We start from the raw sequence: 18802 nt of genomic DNA, 5'->3' as shown, positions 1-18802 counted from the left end.
AAAGTGGGAATGTGTATAATTAAATTTGAAATAAGGTGGAAATATATTTATTATTACATTTAAATAATAATAAAAAAAACTTATCCCTTATGTGCTATTGACATGTTTGCATTACATTTTTATTTGAAATCTTTAGGTAGTGTGAAATAGTTTGAGTACTGTTTTTTAATTGTAGGCTTTAATATCATAGTAATGTACAAGTAACCAAAATTACATTATTATAGATTTAACATTGTTCTCACTTATCTCTGGAGAAAGCCAATAGGAAAAGTAAATATGTCAACTATACTAGTGTCATTTCTTAATTGGGATTGATCTTAGATTTGTCTGTTTGCTTTTAGATCCTTCAAAAAACACTGTAACACCTTTAAATATGGATTAAACTTGAATGCTGACTCAATTATAGGGTATTTGCCAAAGTACTGTTTCTTCCCATACTGATACACTTCCAGTGGACGGTTAAGGTGACTTTTTTCAATTTTAAACTGTTCCTTTCCTCCAGCATCGATGTTGTAATGTAATTAAAATATAATCAGTTAAATAGACTTCGTCATTCATGTAGTTGCTCAAGCGTAAAACAAGTTGAAAAGATGTTTACACACAAGCGCCTGTCAGTATTAGCAGGTTAGCACAGAAGCTCCAGTGAATATACTGGGGTAAAATAAATGTTCATATTTTAAAGACATGGTGGGGGAAAATGTAGTGTAAGGCAGTGCTTCTTGTACAATCTGAAACCCACTTTATACTGGATATCACTCAGCCAGTAGAGATCCCTGATTTTTAAAGAAAACAGACCTTAAACGTGCAGATTTTGTAATGGCACACAGTTCACCGGGAGCACTTGACCCAGGCTACTGACAAATTAAAAGCCCTTCCACATATACCCCATTGTGTTTTACCAAAGTCCCTTTAAGGCAGATCATTTCACTCGACGACATCTTTAAAATGCTTCTCAGGCAGTAGGCTCTTGCATTCTGTTTGAATTTAATTCAAATTTTCCAAAACTGTTTGCCAAGCTTACAATTAAATTTTTTACTTGGAATCACCAAATAAATTAAACAACCACAGTCTTTTTTTTTTTTTTTAAATAATCGAATCACTCAAAATCTGCAGAAACTTTTAAAAACACACATCTGGTCCGAATCCCTCCACCTGGAGAATTGCCAGTGTATAGAGATTGATGATTGGCTCCTCTACTAAAAGGCGGGGCTTTATTTACCATATTGACCATTACACTTTTCAAAACTTTACAAGTGACATGTCTTGTGTCTTCTCTCTTATTTGGGTTTGCTTAACAGAGTAGATCAATTAAAGATCTACTGGAATCCAGTTTTGACCGGAATCAATTGATTGACCGGAATTGTCAAATAAACAGGGCACATACAAGTTTGCTTGTATTAAAAAAACAAATCTCAGTGTTTTTCATTCTTTCTCTCTTTAGACAGTGAACGTCTTGATGCAGGGAATAGGCATGAATGAGGCTCAGCCGGTTGCTGCTAAAGTTTTAGATTGTGACACTATAACCCAAGTGAAGGAGAAGATTCTAGACCAGGTGTACAAGGGCACCTCATTCTCTCATCGACCACATACTGACTCTGTAGACTTGGGTGAGAACAACCCTACATGTCTGCTCTTGCTTTCACATATCAGATGTATCCTGCTTTTTTCTTTTTTTCATTGTTTCTTTTCACATTTTTCAGAATGGCGCTCTGGCGTAGCTGGTCATCTAATCCTGTCAGATGAAGATCTAACATCTGTGGTTCAGGGCAACTGGAAACGTCTCAACACACTCCAGCATTATAAGGTACAACACAATATGCTGTTTTTTTTTTCATTTACAAAGCATTGTTTACTATGTATATTGTTACATACAAATAAGTATGCAAATAAACTTAAAGGAACACCCCACCTTCCTTTTGAAAAGGAATTATTTTACAAATTTCTTAGAGTTAAACCACTGACTGTTTTTGAATCAATTCAGCTGATTTCTTGTTCTGGTTGGATCACTTTTACTTAGCTTAGCATAATGAATTGAATCAGATTTGACCATTAGCATTTTGTTCAACAAATAAAAAAAAAGATTTTTAATTATTTTCGTTTTTAAAGCCTTAGTCACAGTTACACTGAATAATAAATAAAAAAAATACAATTTTCTAGGACAATATTGCTAGGAACTATATTCTTATTCTGGCGTAATAGTCAAAACGTTCTGCTGTTGTAACATGTCTGCACCAGGCATAATTATGTTATGCAGTGCATGACAATGGGCTACCTTCAGAGCATTGAGAAATGAGCTGAAAGTATTTAAAGGTGCAAGTCAACTGTTAGGATACTGTAAAATTTGCCTTTAAAGGGCCATGACACCCCCCACTTTCGGTTAAAGTCTACTTCAGAATTTTTTCAAAAGATGCATGATTAATGGGCGTGGAGCTCCGCGAACATCGGGCAGGAGTGGGCGTGGCCAGCAGGGGAGAAGGGGAGCGAACAACTGTTGATGTCAGTTAGCTCACAAAATGAGACAAACCGTGAGGAGACGCATGAGTTTATAGTTCACAAAGTTAAAATGCAAAGAAAAAAATTGGAATTTAATGGCCTGCTACATTTGTTATTCGTAATTTCATATACAGACAACCACAATTTATATCATTATAAAGATAATCGTGTTCATATAACACTATAAATGAGGATTCTCCCTCAATCCCCGGGTCTGAATCATAGATCTAAATGCAGACTCAGTGCAGCAGGTCTCCTGACCTGTCTATTTTAACCATTAGTCCAGCTGGTAATCGGAGGATTTAGGCAAACACAGCAGCACGGCGATGTGTCTGAATGTGAATGAACTCCTGATACAAGATAACATCCACCATTCTCCAATCCTTGTGCTGCTCTCCCGACAAAAATGCTTGCATCACACACACAGCTTTGCTGTATGATCAGCCCTGACAGGATCGCGGGGAAAAACATGCAACAAACCCCGTGGATCATGGAAACAAACACATACGAGCATAAATGGCTACTGCGTGCCGTGGGTCCGTGAACCACAGCTTGAGTTTGGCACTGGTCTGGCAGGTCTGCGTCTGCCTTGCCTTCGCGTCAACGCGTCATCATTGCACTTGCGGTACTGCGCTACGTCGCCGATTTTGATCCCTCCACAAAAATCATTTTAAACCCGGAAGCTGAAATTAGCTGACAAAAGCTCAAAATTATCCACTTTTCCCCACAATGAAAGCTGCCAGATGCTAACATTGTCTTAACTGATGCTCAACACACACAAATCTGTTAATATATAAAAAAAAGTTCTCCAGGGTGTCCTGAACCTTTAAATGGTTAGATCATCTAAAAATGGAAAGTCTTATATTAATTATTCACTTTTATGTCCTTCCAATCCCCTGAGACATTCGTTCATCTTCAGAACACAAATTAAGATATTTTAGATGAAATCCTAGAGCTCTCATCCTTCATAGACTGCAATGGTTTCAAACGTTCAAAGTCCAGAAATGGAACCAAAAACCTTTTCAAAACATTCCATGTCACTTCAGTGGTTCAACTGTAATTAAACAAAGCTGCAAAAACACTTTTTTCTGCCAAAATTGTTTAAATAACTTTCTGTTTTCCCATATCTTCTCTCTCAGGTCAGGGTGCATATTTACTATAGACTAAATGACATGTTAGAATTCATCATTAAACATCATTAGAGTTAGCAGCGGAAAACGAAAGCATGGTATTGACTATAGTAAAGACGTTGGCAAACAAAATAGTTTTTACAATTTTTTGAACAGTATAAGTCACAGAAAATGTCTTTAAATCTGATCAAATCACTTTTATTGTCACATCATCAGCAGCATGTGTGCTAAGATGAGTGAAAAGCTTAGAAGTCTTTTTAGAAGTCTTTAAAGGTGCAAGTCATTTACCATAGCACAGGATAGTCCAATAAATTCTATAGAAATCTGCACAATTTTGTATAATATCTAAAAAAACAAAGCAAACACATACACATTTCTATCATGAAATTCTATCTGGATGCACAGGCTAATAGGTCCTATTCAGTCTGTATCCAACTACATGGCACAGGTGGTTGTCACCACAGCAGCCAATGATCTTGCTCCTCAACATTTAAATACCTTAGTGTCATTTGGGTTAGCAATCTGTAGTGTGTTTTCAGAGACCCCAGCTCCACCTGTGTATAGAGCTGCTATAAGGGGTCTCTATGTTATGTTTCAGCAGTAGTATGTTCTATTCTCAGACAGCAGATCTGTAAACAAGACACCAGCCACCCGAATCCAATGTCTGCCTTGATCCAGAGCACCAGACATCAAGACAAATTTAAAAGTGCTGGTTAAATCTAGGGCAGCATGGTGGCGGAGTGGGTAGCGCTGGATAAGATGGTGTTTCATTCCGCCGTGGCGACCCCAGATTAATAAAGGGACTAAGCCCTTGATTCAATGAATAAATAAATGGTTAAATCTAAATGTAAGTTTATATTTATAAACATGATAATCTCTGAGATGCCGTGACAGGAATTAGAAAAATATAAAGAATTTATTAAAATTAGAAAACATATTCTTATACTATTTAATTGGTAAGTTTATTTAAAAAAAATAATTTAATTGATTTGTGTGATAATTTATGAAACACACTTATTTGTGAGTGGAATGAACCAGCAATTAGCGTATCAAGCTCTGATTATATATTTATAGCTATCGTCCTGTTAATTAATCAATCTTTAACATTTTTGTGAAATTCATTACATTTATTTGTAGATCAAAATCACAATTCAAACCCACTATATTTTTAATGGACTTGAGCCAGACAATATAATAACTGACCAAGTCGTCTTGGTGTATGGACAAATCAGGAGCGGTAATGTGTTCATGCCACTTCCCACTCCAAAGTTGTGATCTGTATGTGCAACATTAAACGTTCATATAATCTTCATTGAACCACTTTAAATCTTCGTTTGAGCCATTATCATTAATAAATAACTTCTAATTTGTTTTGGTGTAGAATTCACTTTTGGAAGGTTTCATTGCTTATTGTATAAATCAAACCCCAGTTGTATTTTGTATTGCTGTGAACAAAGATAAATAAAAACTAATGCTTGTTAATTAATGTTTTAAAGTGTTAGTAAGTATAGTCTTTTACTTTTCACTGGATTTTAGGTTCCAGATGGAGCAACTGTTGCTTTGGTGCCACGCCATAGCAAACACATTCACCATGATACCCACGATTACATCGCTGGCGAGAGTGAGTAAAATGGTTATGCATTGTGTTTATGTTCACACATACAGCACTTGATTGTTTCGATTAATTTTGAAACTGTACAGTTATGTTAAAAAAGAAAGGCTCTGGTGATAAGTACACTATAGCAATAATCTGAATGCACATGTTCATTTTTTAAAGTAAATATACTCAAAAAACAAACAAAAAAGATATGCATGAAACCACTTGTTCATTAATTAATATAGTATATATATAACATTTAATTTAACAGACTGTCAGTGTGCTTAAACATTACAGTGCTAAGCATATATAAATACAATATATATAAATGAATCTTCTAAATTCATATTTTTAATATGAAGCTATACAATATTATATTTGTGCATATACATTAGATCAGTCAGTACTGAAGCCAAATCTGGAGCTTATCTAACAAAATAACTTACAAAAACAATCCAAAAATGAGTACACCCAAATGTATATGTTATAGAAAAATATTAAATACAAATTTAAAAAAAGAGGAAAAATCAAGAGAACTAAATTTTTTTTCAATTTGTTTAAATTTTGTAGTTTTTTGCAACATTTTGCTTGAATGAAATTATTAATGTATTGTCTTTCAATTTCTAAAGATGTTTGGTGACTAAAATATTATTTTAACAAATATATCTGTTCAATAAATCTGTTTTGTTTAAATCCATCAAAATACACTGCCTATATTTTCAAAGAAATGGATAACAATATTCATTTTCAAAATGGGATGTACATAATTTTGCTGAGCACTGTATATCATATAATCTATAACTGATGTTAAGACATGCTAGGAACACAATCAAACCTCAGCATTGTGCAAAAAATGCTATGCAGTGTGTAAGATATGTTAGAAACTTGTTAGCATACATTAAATGAAGCAGCTGCATAGCAACAACCAGGCAACAATTCAATTCAGAACATTTTAGCAGCCACCCCACAAAGAAAATGAATGCTAATTAAAAACAAACTATACAGTTTCTTAATTTTCCACACTTGGAGAATAGGTACTGCATGACATCCAAATCTACAATGTTTATTTTGTTATTTTTAATCTGTGCAAGTTAAAACTTCATTCAAAAGCAAACCATTCTTTGTAAGGTAGTCTTTCTCAGATGACATCAGTTTGATGATGTAGGTGAACAATGCTTAGCCATGTCACCCTAACAGTTAGTTTGCTGCAAGTGAAAAAGGAGGAGTGCTTTGATGGAAATAATAATGATTAATGATATATGATTTATTGATATTATTAAACTTATTCTTCACATATGAGCAGGCACGGCCATTTCAATCTTTTTGGCTCAAGACTTCAGGTCTCATTCATATTCCATTCATCTTTAGACGTTAAAAACAGCTCGATATGCTGCTTGATGTTGCAAACTGATATTTTCTTATTATATAATTCTACTTTGTTTGTATAATCATGCAAACACTTGTTTGTAGAAAAAGCAGTTTGACCGTTTTTTGCGGTTTATTATTCCTAGTCAATTCTCACATACGCCAGTGGTTCTTAAAGTGGGCAGTCATGGGACAATGACAGGGGGTTGTTTGGTTGTTACAAAAGTCAAATAAATTTGATTAAACTATTAGAATGACCATATTTTAACCATAACCTACAGAAGATAAAATAGTAGTTTTTAATAGTAAATAAAACAACAACATGCAAATGAAAAGCCGTCAGCCATTCAATGATTTTTTTTCATAGGATTACATTACATTACATTAACAACACAGCAATAGCATCAGCTGCAGCAGATTAATTTTATAGCACCAGGTTAAACTTTCTGAAACCTTTATGACAATCAAATACATTAAAATAAATACAGCATGAATATTGAGGAGGATCTCTGATTGACGGTCTCCAAAATTAAACCAAGAATAGAGTTGTGCTGAAAACATTGTGTCCACCAGTGTCTTTAGCTGAGATTAATATTAAATTAAACAAACAAATAAATTAATGATTATAAAAATGATATGGTTGTTAGACTGTTGCACTATTTTGTGTTGTCAATATGCTCGTGCTTATATAGGCGTATTGTTGTGTGCGCATTGTTTGTATATTTATTACCACCTCTGGGGAATTTGGGGGTCGTGAGGCACTGGCATTGTTACTTCAAGGGTCACGGTTTGAAAAGTTTGGTAACCCCTGCTATAGGCAACTGAATCTGAAGTTCTAAAACAATCCCAAAAAATGAGCACACTTCCGTGTAAATAAGGTGAATAAGTTGATTAAGGTTTTGCTAAAGTAAAGATCAAATTCATTATAATCATTAGGCTATTACAGCCATGTGTAATCTACTGGTTGTTTAAGCGTTAAGGAGCTGTAGAGAAATTCTTATCTAAAACATTGTAACATTCTTTGAAATCTCCAGTGAGCCCATGCTTGGGATCCCTTTGCTCACAGAGGCTGCCTGTGTGTAAACAGATCCTTCTCCAGAGAATTAAAGCAATTAAAAGACAAACTGTGCCTAACTTTATTCAGTTTTGGTCTTCACATTAAAATATATGCCTTGTGAACAGGAAGAAAATAATTTGCCATTACAGTGCAAAATTAAACCACCCTCTATTTAATATTCCATTTCAGATAGAAACCTGTGTAACTGTAAAGCTGCTATTACTTAAGACACTTTCTACATTTTTTAAAACCCACTATACGTAAATAGAGATTACATTTTAAAATAAATAATTGAAGTGTGCTTTTTATACGTGTAGCTAGCCATTTTTTTGTGTTGTGTGTTGTTTAAACTGCTTGAATTTTGACTACGCAGAGACGCCCATGCTGGAGGATGCAGATGAAGGAGGAGTGAGGCTGTGGCATCTGGTTAAAGCCAGCGAGGAGCCAGAGTTACCCAAACACAGACGAGGCAGTTTAAAAGAACGAGAACGAGCCAAGACCATTCCAGAGATTTATCTCACGCGGCTCCTCTCAATGAAGGTGTCCTGACAAATACACAATCACAAAGCTTGTAGATACAGACATACGACGAAGAAACCAAACTCATATCAGTCATGTTAATTTTTTGTTTCCTAATTCTAATTCTAAGTTGCTAATTCTAAAAACAAATGAATAAATATATAGCAGGGTATAAATTGAACATTTGCCAAACATAAGTATTTAATAAAACAGCTCGAGTAATGATGCAGGAGTCTTGCATCTTTGTCACCGCTTTCACCCCTGATGAGTTTGCATCCCTGCAAGTAATTGTAATTGAACAAGTGTGTAACCTGATTAAATTTTGGGGAGTCACTTTAAATGTGAAGCAATATAAATCTATTGTTGTAAAAAAAAAAAAAAAAAAAAAAAAAAAATATATATATATATATATATATATATATATATATATATATACATATATATATATATATATATATATATATATATATATATATATATATATATATATATATATATATATATATATATATATATATATTATAATATATGTTGTAAAAAAGAATATATTCTTGTTTTAATTAATAATTACTATATGTATGATATTTTACAGTTAATTATTGTTAAAGGAACATATCTTTACTATTTAAATAATTTGAAACCTTTTTGAGCCATTTGAAACCTTATGTGCTGTTGGAGATATTTTCATTCACTCTGGGGTGATTTTAAGTCTTAATTTGGCCTTAACCTTTTCTGTGTTTCTGAATGATTATTGGTGGCAAATCTTATTTGGACACACATTTTGAGAAAATTCTTAAAACAAACCTCAACAATACACTTTGGTCAAATTTACTACCCTTTTGTTATGTTTGGGATGAAAACATCTACTTAATTAAACTGCCATAAAAATGCATCACATAATATTTTCTTAATTTTTTTGCACAAATCTGTTACTCAGCCTCAGTCCTGATCAAAACTACTAAATGTTTTTAAAAAGTACAGGATTTTAACTCTTTAATTGCCAAATTCACAAATGGTTTCACTCATTTGGTGGAAAAGAAACACACAAAATGATGTATTTTTAATATAAAAATTAATTGTGGACTGGATTTTTTAATCTTTTATCAAAGTCTTTGACATGTGAAACAACATTGCTTTTGATTGATTTTTTTTTTTCTCCCTAATTTACTTTTGGTGGCAGTTTTAGTCCCATTCACTTCCATAATAACCACATTTTTTATTACAAACCCATGACACCATATAGTCATGCATTTTTGATTGTTGGTGGTTTTCCCTGTTGGGAAGAGGTCAAATTTTCACTGTTGATCATCAGTTAGCACCATTAACCTTTTAGATGGGCCTGTGCAAAAAAAAAGTTTAGTTTCCTGATTTTATATGGTGTTTAACAGCAAATTAAAGTGTGTATGTGTGTCTGTGAGTGTGTGAGAGTGACCTTTACGCACTTACCTTGATATTACTGTAAAAAAATGTATCTCAGCTCTCAGGACTACATGGTGTAAATAAAAACAAAGACTGTGTATTTATGCACCATCAAATGGGGTTATAATGGAAGTCAATGGAGCAAATGCATTGAAGCCAATGTTGTTACTAATCGTTCACATGTCCAAGACTGTGATAAAAGGTCAAAAAACTCCAGTCCACAATTACTTTTCATATTGAAAATATGTCATTTTGTGTGTGTTTTTTTTTTACACCAAATCAGTGACGGTATTTGAGAACTTGGCAATCAAAGAGTTAAAATACTATACTTTAAAAAAAAGTAGTTTTGATTAGGATTAAGGCTGATTAACAGATTTCTGCAAAAAGAAATTAAAGAAAATATATATATCTGATGCGTTTTTACAGCAGTTTAATTCAGTAGATATTTTCATCCTGAACATAACAAAAGGCTAGTAAATTTGAACAGTCCACAAGGGTTAATCTGTAATTTCATTATTTTTAATAATAATGATACGCTAAAGAATAATTTCCACAATTTGCTCTGGCTGTTGGAAATAATAAAATAATTCACATTTCTGTTGTTGGTAGAAATTATTTAAGACCAATACATTTTAGTCACCGGCAATAAAATAAATCTTGCTTTTTGGCCCTACAATTCTATGTTAACCTGCTTTGTTTTTTGTTTTTTTATTAGGGTACACTGCAGAAATTTGTGGATGATCTGTTCACAGTTATTCTAAGCACTAGTCGACCGGTTCCTCTGGCAATCAAGTATTTTTTTGACTTGCTGGATGATCAGGCAGTCCGCCATGGCATTTCAGACTCTGAGACTATTCACATCTGGAAAACCAACAGGTACTCACATATTAGTCAACGTTTATATTTTAAGATTCACTCTTGGTACAACATTTTATTATCATTCACAAAATGTCATATCAGCAACGTTCCAGTACCATGATCACCTATTTATACAAACTATTCAATAACAATCTGTTAAGTCTTTGATGCGTACCATCATACCATAGCAGTGTGATCAGTCTTGGCTGGTCTCTGGAGTATACGATCACACTAGCGTTCAGTGCATTACATTACATGACATCATTACATGAACTGTTAAAATCAAATTTGCTTTAATGGGATGGATCAGATTTTAAAATCTCAATTTATCAGCGTTTTTAAACAAATAACATTTATCCAACATTAAACAAAAAGTGCTTCAGGAGTAGTTAATGTGTCGGTGCTCTTTGGGTAAGGGATTGATAAAGATAATGCCAGGTGCTGTTTTATAGAATAGCCTTGTTAATAAATTTTTTTTTTTCACTTACTTATTGAGTGCCTTGGACTTTGTTGTTTAACATTTATTTATTTTTTTGTTTCAGACATTTAAATACACATAAGTACTAGCAATAAACAAAAAACACATCTATTGAGATGGCAATAATTATTTTTTATAAACATAAGTGAACGATGTGCAATTTTCACATCAGATACACAGAGTTAAGTCTTCTCTCACTTAAACAACTACTTACGTTCATGTATTTGGTAGAAGTTGATGAAATAACATGTAAATCTAGCAGCTCTAATCTCTCCATTGCAAGGCTGGCTAACAATATAATATGATCACTGTTTAGCTTGTTAAGATGAAATTCATGTTCTTACGTTTGAGAATCAGAATGTCAGACATTTCAGAATATAATTAGGACATTAATCAATATTTGTAAAAAGGCAAAAAAACAAACAAATAAAAAAAAAAGTTAGCCAACTAAGGATGCGAGTTTCAATGTTACAAACAGAGTTCATTGGTTTGGCATTTCTCAAATTCGTTGTTCCAACGAACATTCGCAAACTTTGCCGCAAACTTGTACACTTGCAACTACACCTCTAGAATTCCGGGCTATGTTTTATTTCCAGATATCCCCCCTATGCCCTATTCATTTAAAACATTCTAACATTTAAACTTAGAATGATTAAAAAGCATTAAAGTCTGTTGTAGCGATCTTCATGTTTACAATTGCGCTCCCTTCGCAGTGCACTTTGAAAACATTGATGTCATTTTGAACACAGCCGTAACTCATGACAAAAGCTATAAGTGACCTATTATTTAAAGGCGGTATTTGTTAAGTATCCTAAGCTTCTGAAAATAAAAAACATAGCATACGTTATTGCTTTCATTTATAGTAGTTTTTTTTTATAAAGTATCTGTTCTGTATATGACATGGGCCTGTTGGTTAGAACATTTATGCAGGGGTTTGCATGTGTCAAATTGTAAAAGTTGACTTTTCAAAAAATAAAAAATAAATAAACAATATCCTACTTATTATTAATAATGATGATAATTATCATCATCATCATGATTTTTATTATTAATATTTTTATTAATTAAAATTTGTACAATTTTTATTTCCTAACAAATAATAAATATTAAATTTAATTTCTTAATAAATCGCCTCACTATTTATTTATTTATATGATTCATATATGACATTCAATACATATTAGCTGTTTTAGAATAGAATGTGTAATGTTCTTAATAATATTTGTAAAGGAAACATTGGCCCTATACATGCCATTTATATATATATATTTCAATTAATATGATAAATGAGTGCATGTTTTTAACAAAACTAATACTGGATTGTTTTTTAAATGTGTTTCTGTGTAAAATAATATAATTTGCACAAATAAATTATGGGGTTCTTCTCTAAAGAAGTTGTTACCACCCCATTTAGAGCATCATTAGGGGAATTTTACGTTATAACTAACGTGGTTTAAGCGATGGATCTGGAACAGAGAAACTACAGTTTTGGGGAAACACTTGTCACTACATTATTATTTTCCCAAACGATGCATTGTACTATGATAGTTCAGCTGCGAGTTGCGTCGTTGTTTGGTGGTTTTTTTTGCTGGTTTTTTGTTTGCTAATTACATTTTATTTTTGACATTACATCAATTTTCGCTTTGCAATTTTTTGGATATTTTAATTCATTTATTTATTTATTTTTGCTCAATTTTTTATTTTTGTTTGCAAAACTTTCTTTTATTTTGCAAGTATATAAGGCCCATATTGACTCCATACAATTGTAATTAGATAATCAAGCATCAGCTTATGAGCAAGTTTGAAACTCATTCAGCTTTCCCCATAAACTGATTCAGCTCTGTTTTTTGCTTCCAGTTTGCCTCTGCGATTCTGGATCAACATTGTGAAGAACCCTCAGTTTATCTTCGATGTGCAGGTGTCTGATAATGTGGATGCAGTTCTGTCAGTAATTGCTCAGACATTCATGGACTCTTGCACTACCACAGAGCACAAGCTGGGCCGGGTAAGAGACAAACATAAGGAGCAACTGGAGAATACTGAAAAGACTGAAGATTAAAATATATAAATGTTTCTCACTCTCCATTTAGGATTCACCTATTAATAAGCTGCTGTATGCCAGAGATATCCCTCGCTACAAACAGATGGTTGAACGGTAAAATGACCTTGGACTGCTTAACTATTATAAAGACTATATAGGGAAGTCACCTTGATCTGAATCTCTGTATTTTTCTGACCCAGATATTATGCAGATATCAAGCAGACTATCTCAGCCAGCGATCAGGAGATGAACTCTGCTCTGGCTGAGCTCTCCAGGGTATGGCCATCTTCAGTGCATTTACTTTAAGCCGTTACATTTACAAGTGAATTTGTGATGGACTGTTCATGAGGTTTACACTCTTCACGTTTGCTTTGTTTGTCAGAATTATTCTGGAGAATTAAATTACTTGGTGGCCCTGCATGAGCTCTATAAGTACATCAACAAATACTATGACCAGGTGAGTTGTGAGAGAATTAGACAGACCCAAAAGACTATTTCTAATAAGAAATAAAAGGCTAATGATAAAAAATTAAATTCTAAAAACATAAAAATATAATTCTAAAATTATAATCATCACTTCATCAGAATGTATATTCTAACAATATTTAGAATCTAATGATATTTAAAATAACTTTCTTCCAGTTGATGAACAGTAAGAACATTAACAGCCTTATAGTCCATTCTTCATTAAAGAGCTTGAGCATTTAAAGCAACAGGCCACAAAACTACAGAGAATGAAACTAAATTTATAATAACCAGATAATTGTTGTCTTTTTGTGCAGATTCTTATATAGTTATCGTTTTAGTTGTTGGTATAGTTTACTAATTTCAATGACCAAGTTAACTTAAATTGTACTTTTACAGCATTTATTAATCTGCTAACACTTCACAAAAAGATCCCGTTAGTTGGTTTGTGCATTAACTAGTATTGACAATAAGCAATATATTTTAAGCTGTATTCATTTTTGTTAATGGTACTTCAGATTTTGATTTGATAATGTGCTAGTAATAGTTTACACATTAACATTTAGAATTTATAAAGTATATCGTGATAAAATAAATGTTGACGTACAGATGTTAAATAATGTACTAATACATTAAATGTACTAATGTATTGTACTATTGTACTAATACAAAAAAAAAAAATAAATATATATATATATATATATATATATATATATATATATATATATATATATATATATATATATATATATATATATATATATATATAACTTACATACCTGTTAAGTTTCATTCCAGTAATCTGGTTTGCTCTATGATGCAATGAAGTATTGCGTGTGTGTGTGTGTGTGTGTGTTCGTGTTCGTGTGTATTGAAGAGCCGCTGAGCTAACAGCTGACAGGCCAGAGAAACAAACACACTGTATTTCTAATGACAGACACGTGAACTAGGAGAACGTTTTTCTCTCACGCTTGAACCACATCTGACAGATTATAACGGCTTTAACACTCTCTTCAAAGTTGTGTCACAAAAACACTCCGTAATCCACTCAAAACGCTACTGAAACCCATTTTCGCAGTGCAAATGACCAGTTGTAAACGCTGTTAACAGAAGTTCTTAACATTCTACCCGAAGACACTGGTCGCTCTGGCTCCCTCCATGCAGCTGCCAAGAAATAGGTCTATAACATTACGGCCTCCTTTCATTTTCAGTGAAAAATATGAAACATATCCTATCAATAACAATCAGCTATACAATAAGTTTATACAATCTAGGAAATAAAGGCAAGCAATCACTCAATGTGCCTACAGAGCACCCGCTGATTGCCTGGAGCTCAGACGTGCGCATATGCTGCAGTGCATGCATGCCAGAGTGGGTGTGTGGTCACAAGATGTGCATTTTCAGCAGTATAGTGTGGATGGAGAACATTTCAGGAGAGCTAAGTGAAATGCCAGCGTAGATGTGGATCGTTTTCATTCTAAACGCCGTTTAAAAATTAAAATGTATTCGTGTAAACAGGGCCTTATTTTACATCTTGTTATAGGGGGCATAATAGGTCCCCTTTAGAGAATGGTTTTACATATTGCTATCTTATACAGCTTCCAAAAAGACATTCTGCTATAACTGAATTCATCTTTACCATATGCATATGTGTTTGTCCGTATGTTAGATTATCACAGCCTTGGAGGAAGACACCACTGCTCAGAAGATGCAGCTTGGCTACCGGCTTCAGCAGATCGCCGCGGCTGTAGAAAATAAAGTGACAGACTTGTGATCAAGGACAAAGTCAAAGTGAAACCAATAAGAGCAAAGAAACTCATGGGGGTGACTATGAACACACGGTACAGGTACTTTAGGTACAGCGTCAGTTGCAAATATGGGGCAGATTTTCACATTTTGATATCTACTAACGGAAATGACTGAGACGGTGTAGAACGGTGCAGTCTTTGAATGTAGGAATGGGATGATTTTGTTCAGAAATACTGTATATAATAACAGTATTCCCATTAGAGTTGGTCAGATGTCCTTTTTCATTTGTTTTTTATAAACCTGGATGCCTTGAGTTCATGAATCTACTCCCAGTGGAGGTGTTTTTCTGCAGAAGAAAACAAATAAGCTTTTTGCTTGGACTTGACCTTATTACAGAACACGATGAGATGTTCTGTCTACCTCTTCTTTCTTCATCTATGTGTGCGGTCTTGCTTCGCTAACATTCTTCTGCTCAGCACATTTGCTCCTGTTCACTGGTTGAAACATTTGAATGTGATTTTAAGATTTTGCTAAACTGTCAAAGAAACGACCCCATGAATAACACGTTTTAAATGTTTTAGAATATTTTTTCACTTTTTCATAATTAATGTGTCACTGGGGAAGTATTTAGCCAAGCATACACTGTTCTCTGTTACATAAGGCTCGTACACACCGGGACATTTTTTATTTGCATTTATCGTTTGCGTTTTACGAGACATTTTTCCGGATTCAAACCCAACCAATTTTTCACTGGCATTGAGCAGAAGAATATGCTGAATCACTCCTTGACGTTAGAGCTCTACATAACTTTAAGCTTCTGACACCCGCTTGTAAAACAGAAGAAGATAGAAAGTTGACACGCTTGTTGTTAAAGTTTTACTGGCGATTCTAGCAAGCACGGATGGTTTTAAGCAGCAGCTCCAGCTCTAGCGATGAAGAAATGATTATTGTTCACCAGTGCAATAAGCAGCTCCACGTTCATATCGCCTCTGGGCATCTTCTTCAATGTGCACTCACATTGACAGTTTTGCGCTTGATCGCCTCCAAGTGCTGTTTACTGTAAATTCAGCAGCTCCGTGCACGTGAACAAAAGTGCCAATCTGATTGGTGGAGAAGGTTTTGCATGGCGCATCAAAACAAAAACAAAAACATGAGGGCCCGTGCACACCGGGAAGCTTTTTGCTCACGTTTTCCGTCAACGTTTAACGCCTCGTGACTAAATAAAGGGCGGCAATGTGATCGTGCACACCAATGCGCAAAACGCCAGGCGTAAAAGCGTAAGTTTTAAAGAAATGCCTCTTGCTCATATTTTTGGTTTTGACACACCCCGTCAAAACCTTCTCCATCAAAGAGGGGCACTTTTGTTCACGAGCACGGAACTGCTGGAGTTACAGTAAACAGCACTTGGAGGCGCTCAAGCGCAAAACTGTCAATAAAGCGCATTGAAGAAGATGCCCAAAGGCAATTTGAACGTGGAACTGCTTATTGCCATACCTGCCAACATTTGTCCCTGAAAATCCAGAAGACCAGGGAAGGTTCGGGGGTGAGGTGTCTGAATAACACTGTTGAGAACTGGGGACTGTGTACTGTGGTGTTAGTAACTGTACTATGAAGCATGTTTCGGGCCCTACCAATGTTGGCGACCCAGGAGTTTTACAGACTGTACCAAAATGCTAAGGACCAGGGGCAGGGCTTGGTTTGTGCCGGAACACGCTGGAACCGGCACCTCATTTTGATGATCCCTCTCCTCAACCGCCCTCCTCCCCAGTCCGTTGTTTACTTTTGCTTTCTTCCGCGACTCCCCAACCTCTTTACTGTTGTCCGCGACACCCCTCCGCCATCCTCTGCACCAACACCACCCCCCCCCCTCCCTCCCCACTTTCGTGTGCGACTGACACCTCTCCATCCTCGGGTAACATGCGGGATCCGTTACCCCCATATGTTCCGGGACCTCGCAATTCACAAATTAAGTATAGACCAGGGTGGGAGGGGTGGTTGATATTACAGGAGTTTTCCAGGACAAATAACAAAACGGGAGGGTGGCAGGAAATGGTGGTCTGAAATACGGGAGTCTCCCGGAAAAAAGGGGAGGGTTGGCAGGTAGGTTTTTGCACTGGTGAACAATAATTATTTCTTCATCACTGGAGCTGCTACTTGAACCTTCCATGCTTGTTCGAACCGCCAGTAACTTTAACAACAAGCATGTCAACTTTCTGTCTTCTTCTGTGTTACAATGAGGTGTCAGAAGCTTAAAGTTGTGTAGAGCCATCTAACGTCAAGGAGTGATTTTACATACTCTTCTGCTCGACGACAGTGAAAATCGATTAGGTTTGAATCCGGAAAAACGTATTGAAAAATGCTGATGATAAACGCAACCGAAAAGCATCCCGGTGTGTATGAGCCTTGAGGCGTTTCTTTAAAAATGACGCTTTTATGCCTGGCATTTTGCGCGCTGGTGTGCACCATCATATTGCCGCCCTTTATTTAGCCACGAGGCTTTAAACGACGATGGAAAGCGCAAGCAAAAAGCGTCCAATGTGAACGGGCCTATAGAGTGCCATTATTCACCAAGTCAGGTCAAATCATGTTCAGACACTTTTATACGTTTTTTTTTTTTATTATCTTGTGGTGTATTATTAAGCTTTTTAGTCTTTTTTTTTGTGCCAATATTGGGCTGAATGGATTAATCATCTCATCCTCTAACATTTCATCAACAAGGCTGTTTGAAGACAGATAACTGTATGTAGGTACATTTAAAAGATAGAATTGTAAAGTTTTAGCTTTCATGTGAGAAAATAATGATCTGTATCGTATGTAAAGTCCTGCTTAATTATATTAGTGCTGGTCCACTGTATAGGTAAATACATCTCTCAGTCGCAGTTAACTTCTTTTGATTGAAGAGCATTCTCAAACACTGAACGATGAAAACTTAAGAGAAATAGATTTTCAGTTGACGAGGAAGGTTGTGACTGTGGTGTTTATCTTTTATTTGTAGTATAGTACAGTTTTGTAAATAACTGAATTCCTGTGTAGCGGTTTGGCAAGTTCAAAAAGTAAATTATTTTAAAACTTGTAAACAATTCTTTAAAAGAGACGTTTAACAAAAAAGCTGACAATTTTAACAATAAGAAGATTTATAGATTTCCATTTCTGAATGTATGTGTATTGTGAAAACTTACATTTAAGGTCCCGTGTCTTTTTCATAACATCACATGAACTAAATTGGCATTGTGTTGGGCATTCAAAGTCAACATTATGCATCAGTTTAATAAATAGGATAAATAAAGTTTACATCTGGAAAGCTCTGTCAGTCTCTGTTGTTGTTGGTGGTTAAAACACTTTGGGTTGTTTACTGTGATTGGGTGTACATTATATTGTGACTGGGTGTGCAGGAACTGAAAATAATATATTTTTAGACAACAAGAAGTTGAATAATGTAATAAACCTTTTTGTCTTTCTTCTGAGGAATAATAATAATAATATTATATTTTTTAGTCCAAACACTCATATAATGTAGCAGTGTTGTGAGCCCTAATATTTTTGGCTTTTACCAATTAATCTTATTATTATCCTTGTTATTATTTACATTATGCAAGAAAGAACATTTACAAAGATACAATATGAACAAAGA

At 34.6% G+C, this 18802-nt stretch overlaps 1 protein-coding gene across 9 annotated transcripts in view; it reads left to right on the top strand.

The window, feature by feature from the left end:
- The window catches only part of plxnb1b (plexin b1b), a 109911-nt gene extending 91435 nt beyond the window's left edge, over positions 1-18476 (top strand). For 2 of the 9 annotated variants that reach the window (XR_015493413.1, XR_015493412.1), the window contains exons 29-39: positions 1442-1607; positions 1701-1804; positions 5160-5244; positions 8016-8182; positions 10296-10456; positions 12774-12921; positions 13007-13071; positions 13158-13233; positions 13340-13414; positions 15092-15870; positions 17500-18476. Coding sequence is in view for 3 of the 9 variants with exons in the window: in XM_087256940.1 (XP_087113066.1) it covers positions 1442-1607; positions 1701-1804; positions 5160-5244; positions 8016-8182; positions 10296-10456; positions 12774-12921; positions 13007-13071; positions 13158-13233; positions 13340-13421; positions 17573-17673 (1155 nt within the window). In the remaining 6 variants the exon portion in view is untranslated. Of the gene's footprint in view, positions 1-1441; positions 1608-1700; positions 2236-2744; positions 5245-8015; positions 8183-10295; positions 10457-12773; positions 12922-13006; positions 13072-13157; positions 13234-13339; positions 13422-15091 lie in introns of those variants that run through there. The other 7 variants (XM_087256942.1, XM_087256941.1, XR_015493411.1 and 4 more) reach the window with 6 other exon arrangements.
- Positions 18477-18802: the final 326 nt, after the last annotated feature.

Source organism: Danio rerio, chromosome 6 (genome assembly GCF_052040795.2).
Source record: "Danio rerio strain M-AB ecotype USA chromosome 6, GRCz13ab, whole genome shotgun sequence".
Classification (NCBI taxonomy): Eukaryota; Metazoa; Chordata; class Actinopteri; order Cypriniformes; family Danionidae; genus Danio; species Danio rerio.
Note: the sequence above shows the minus strand (reverse complement) of the source record. Positions and strands in the feature narration are given on the sequence as shown.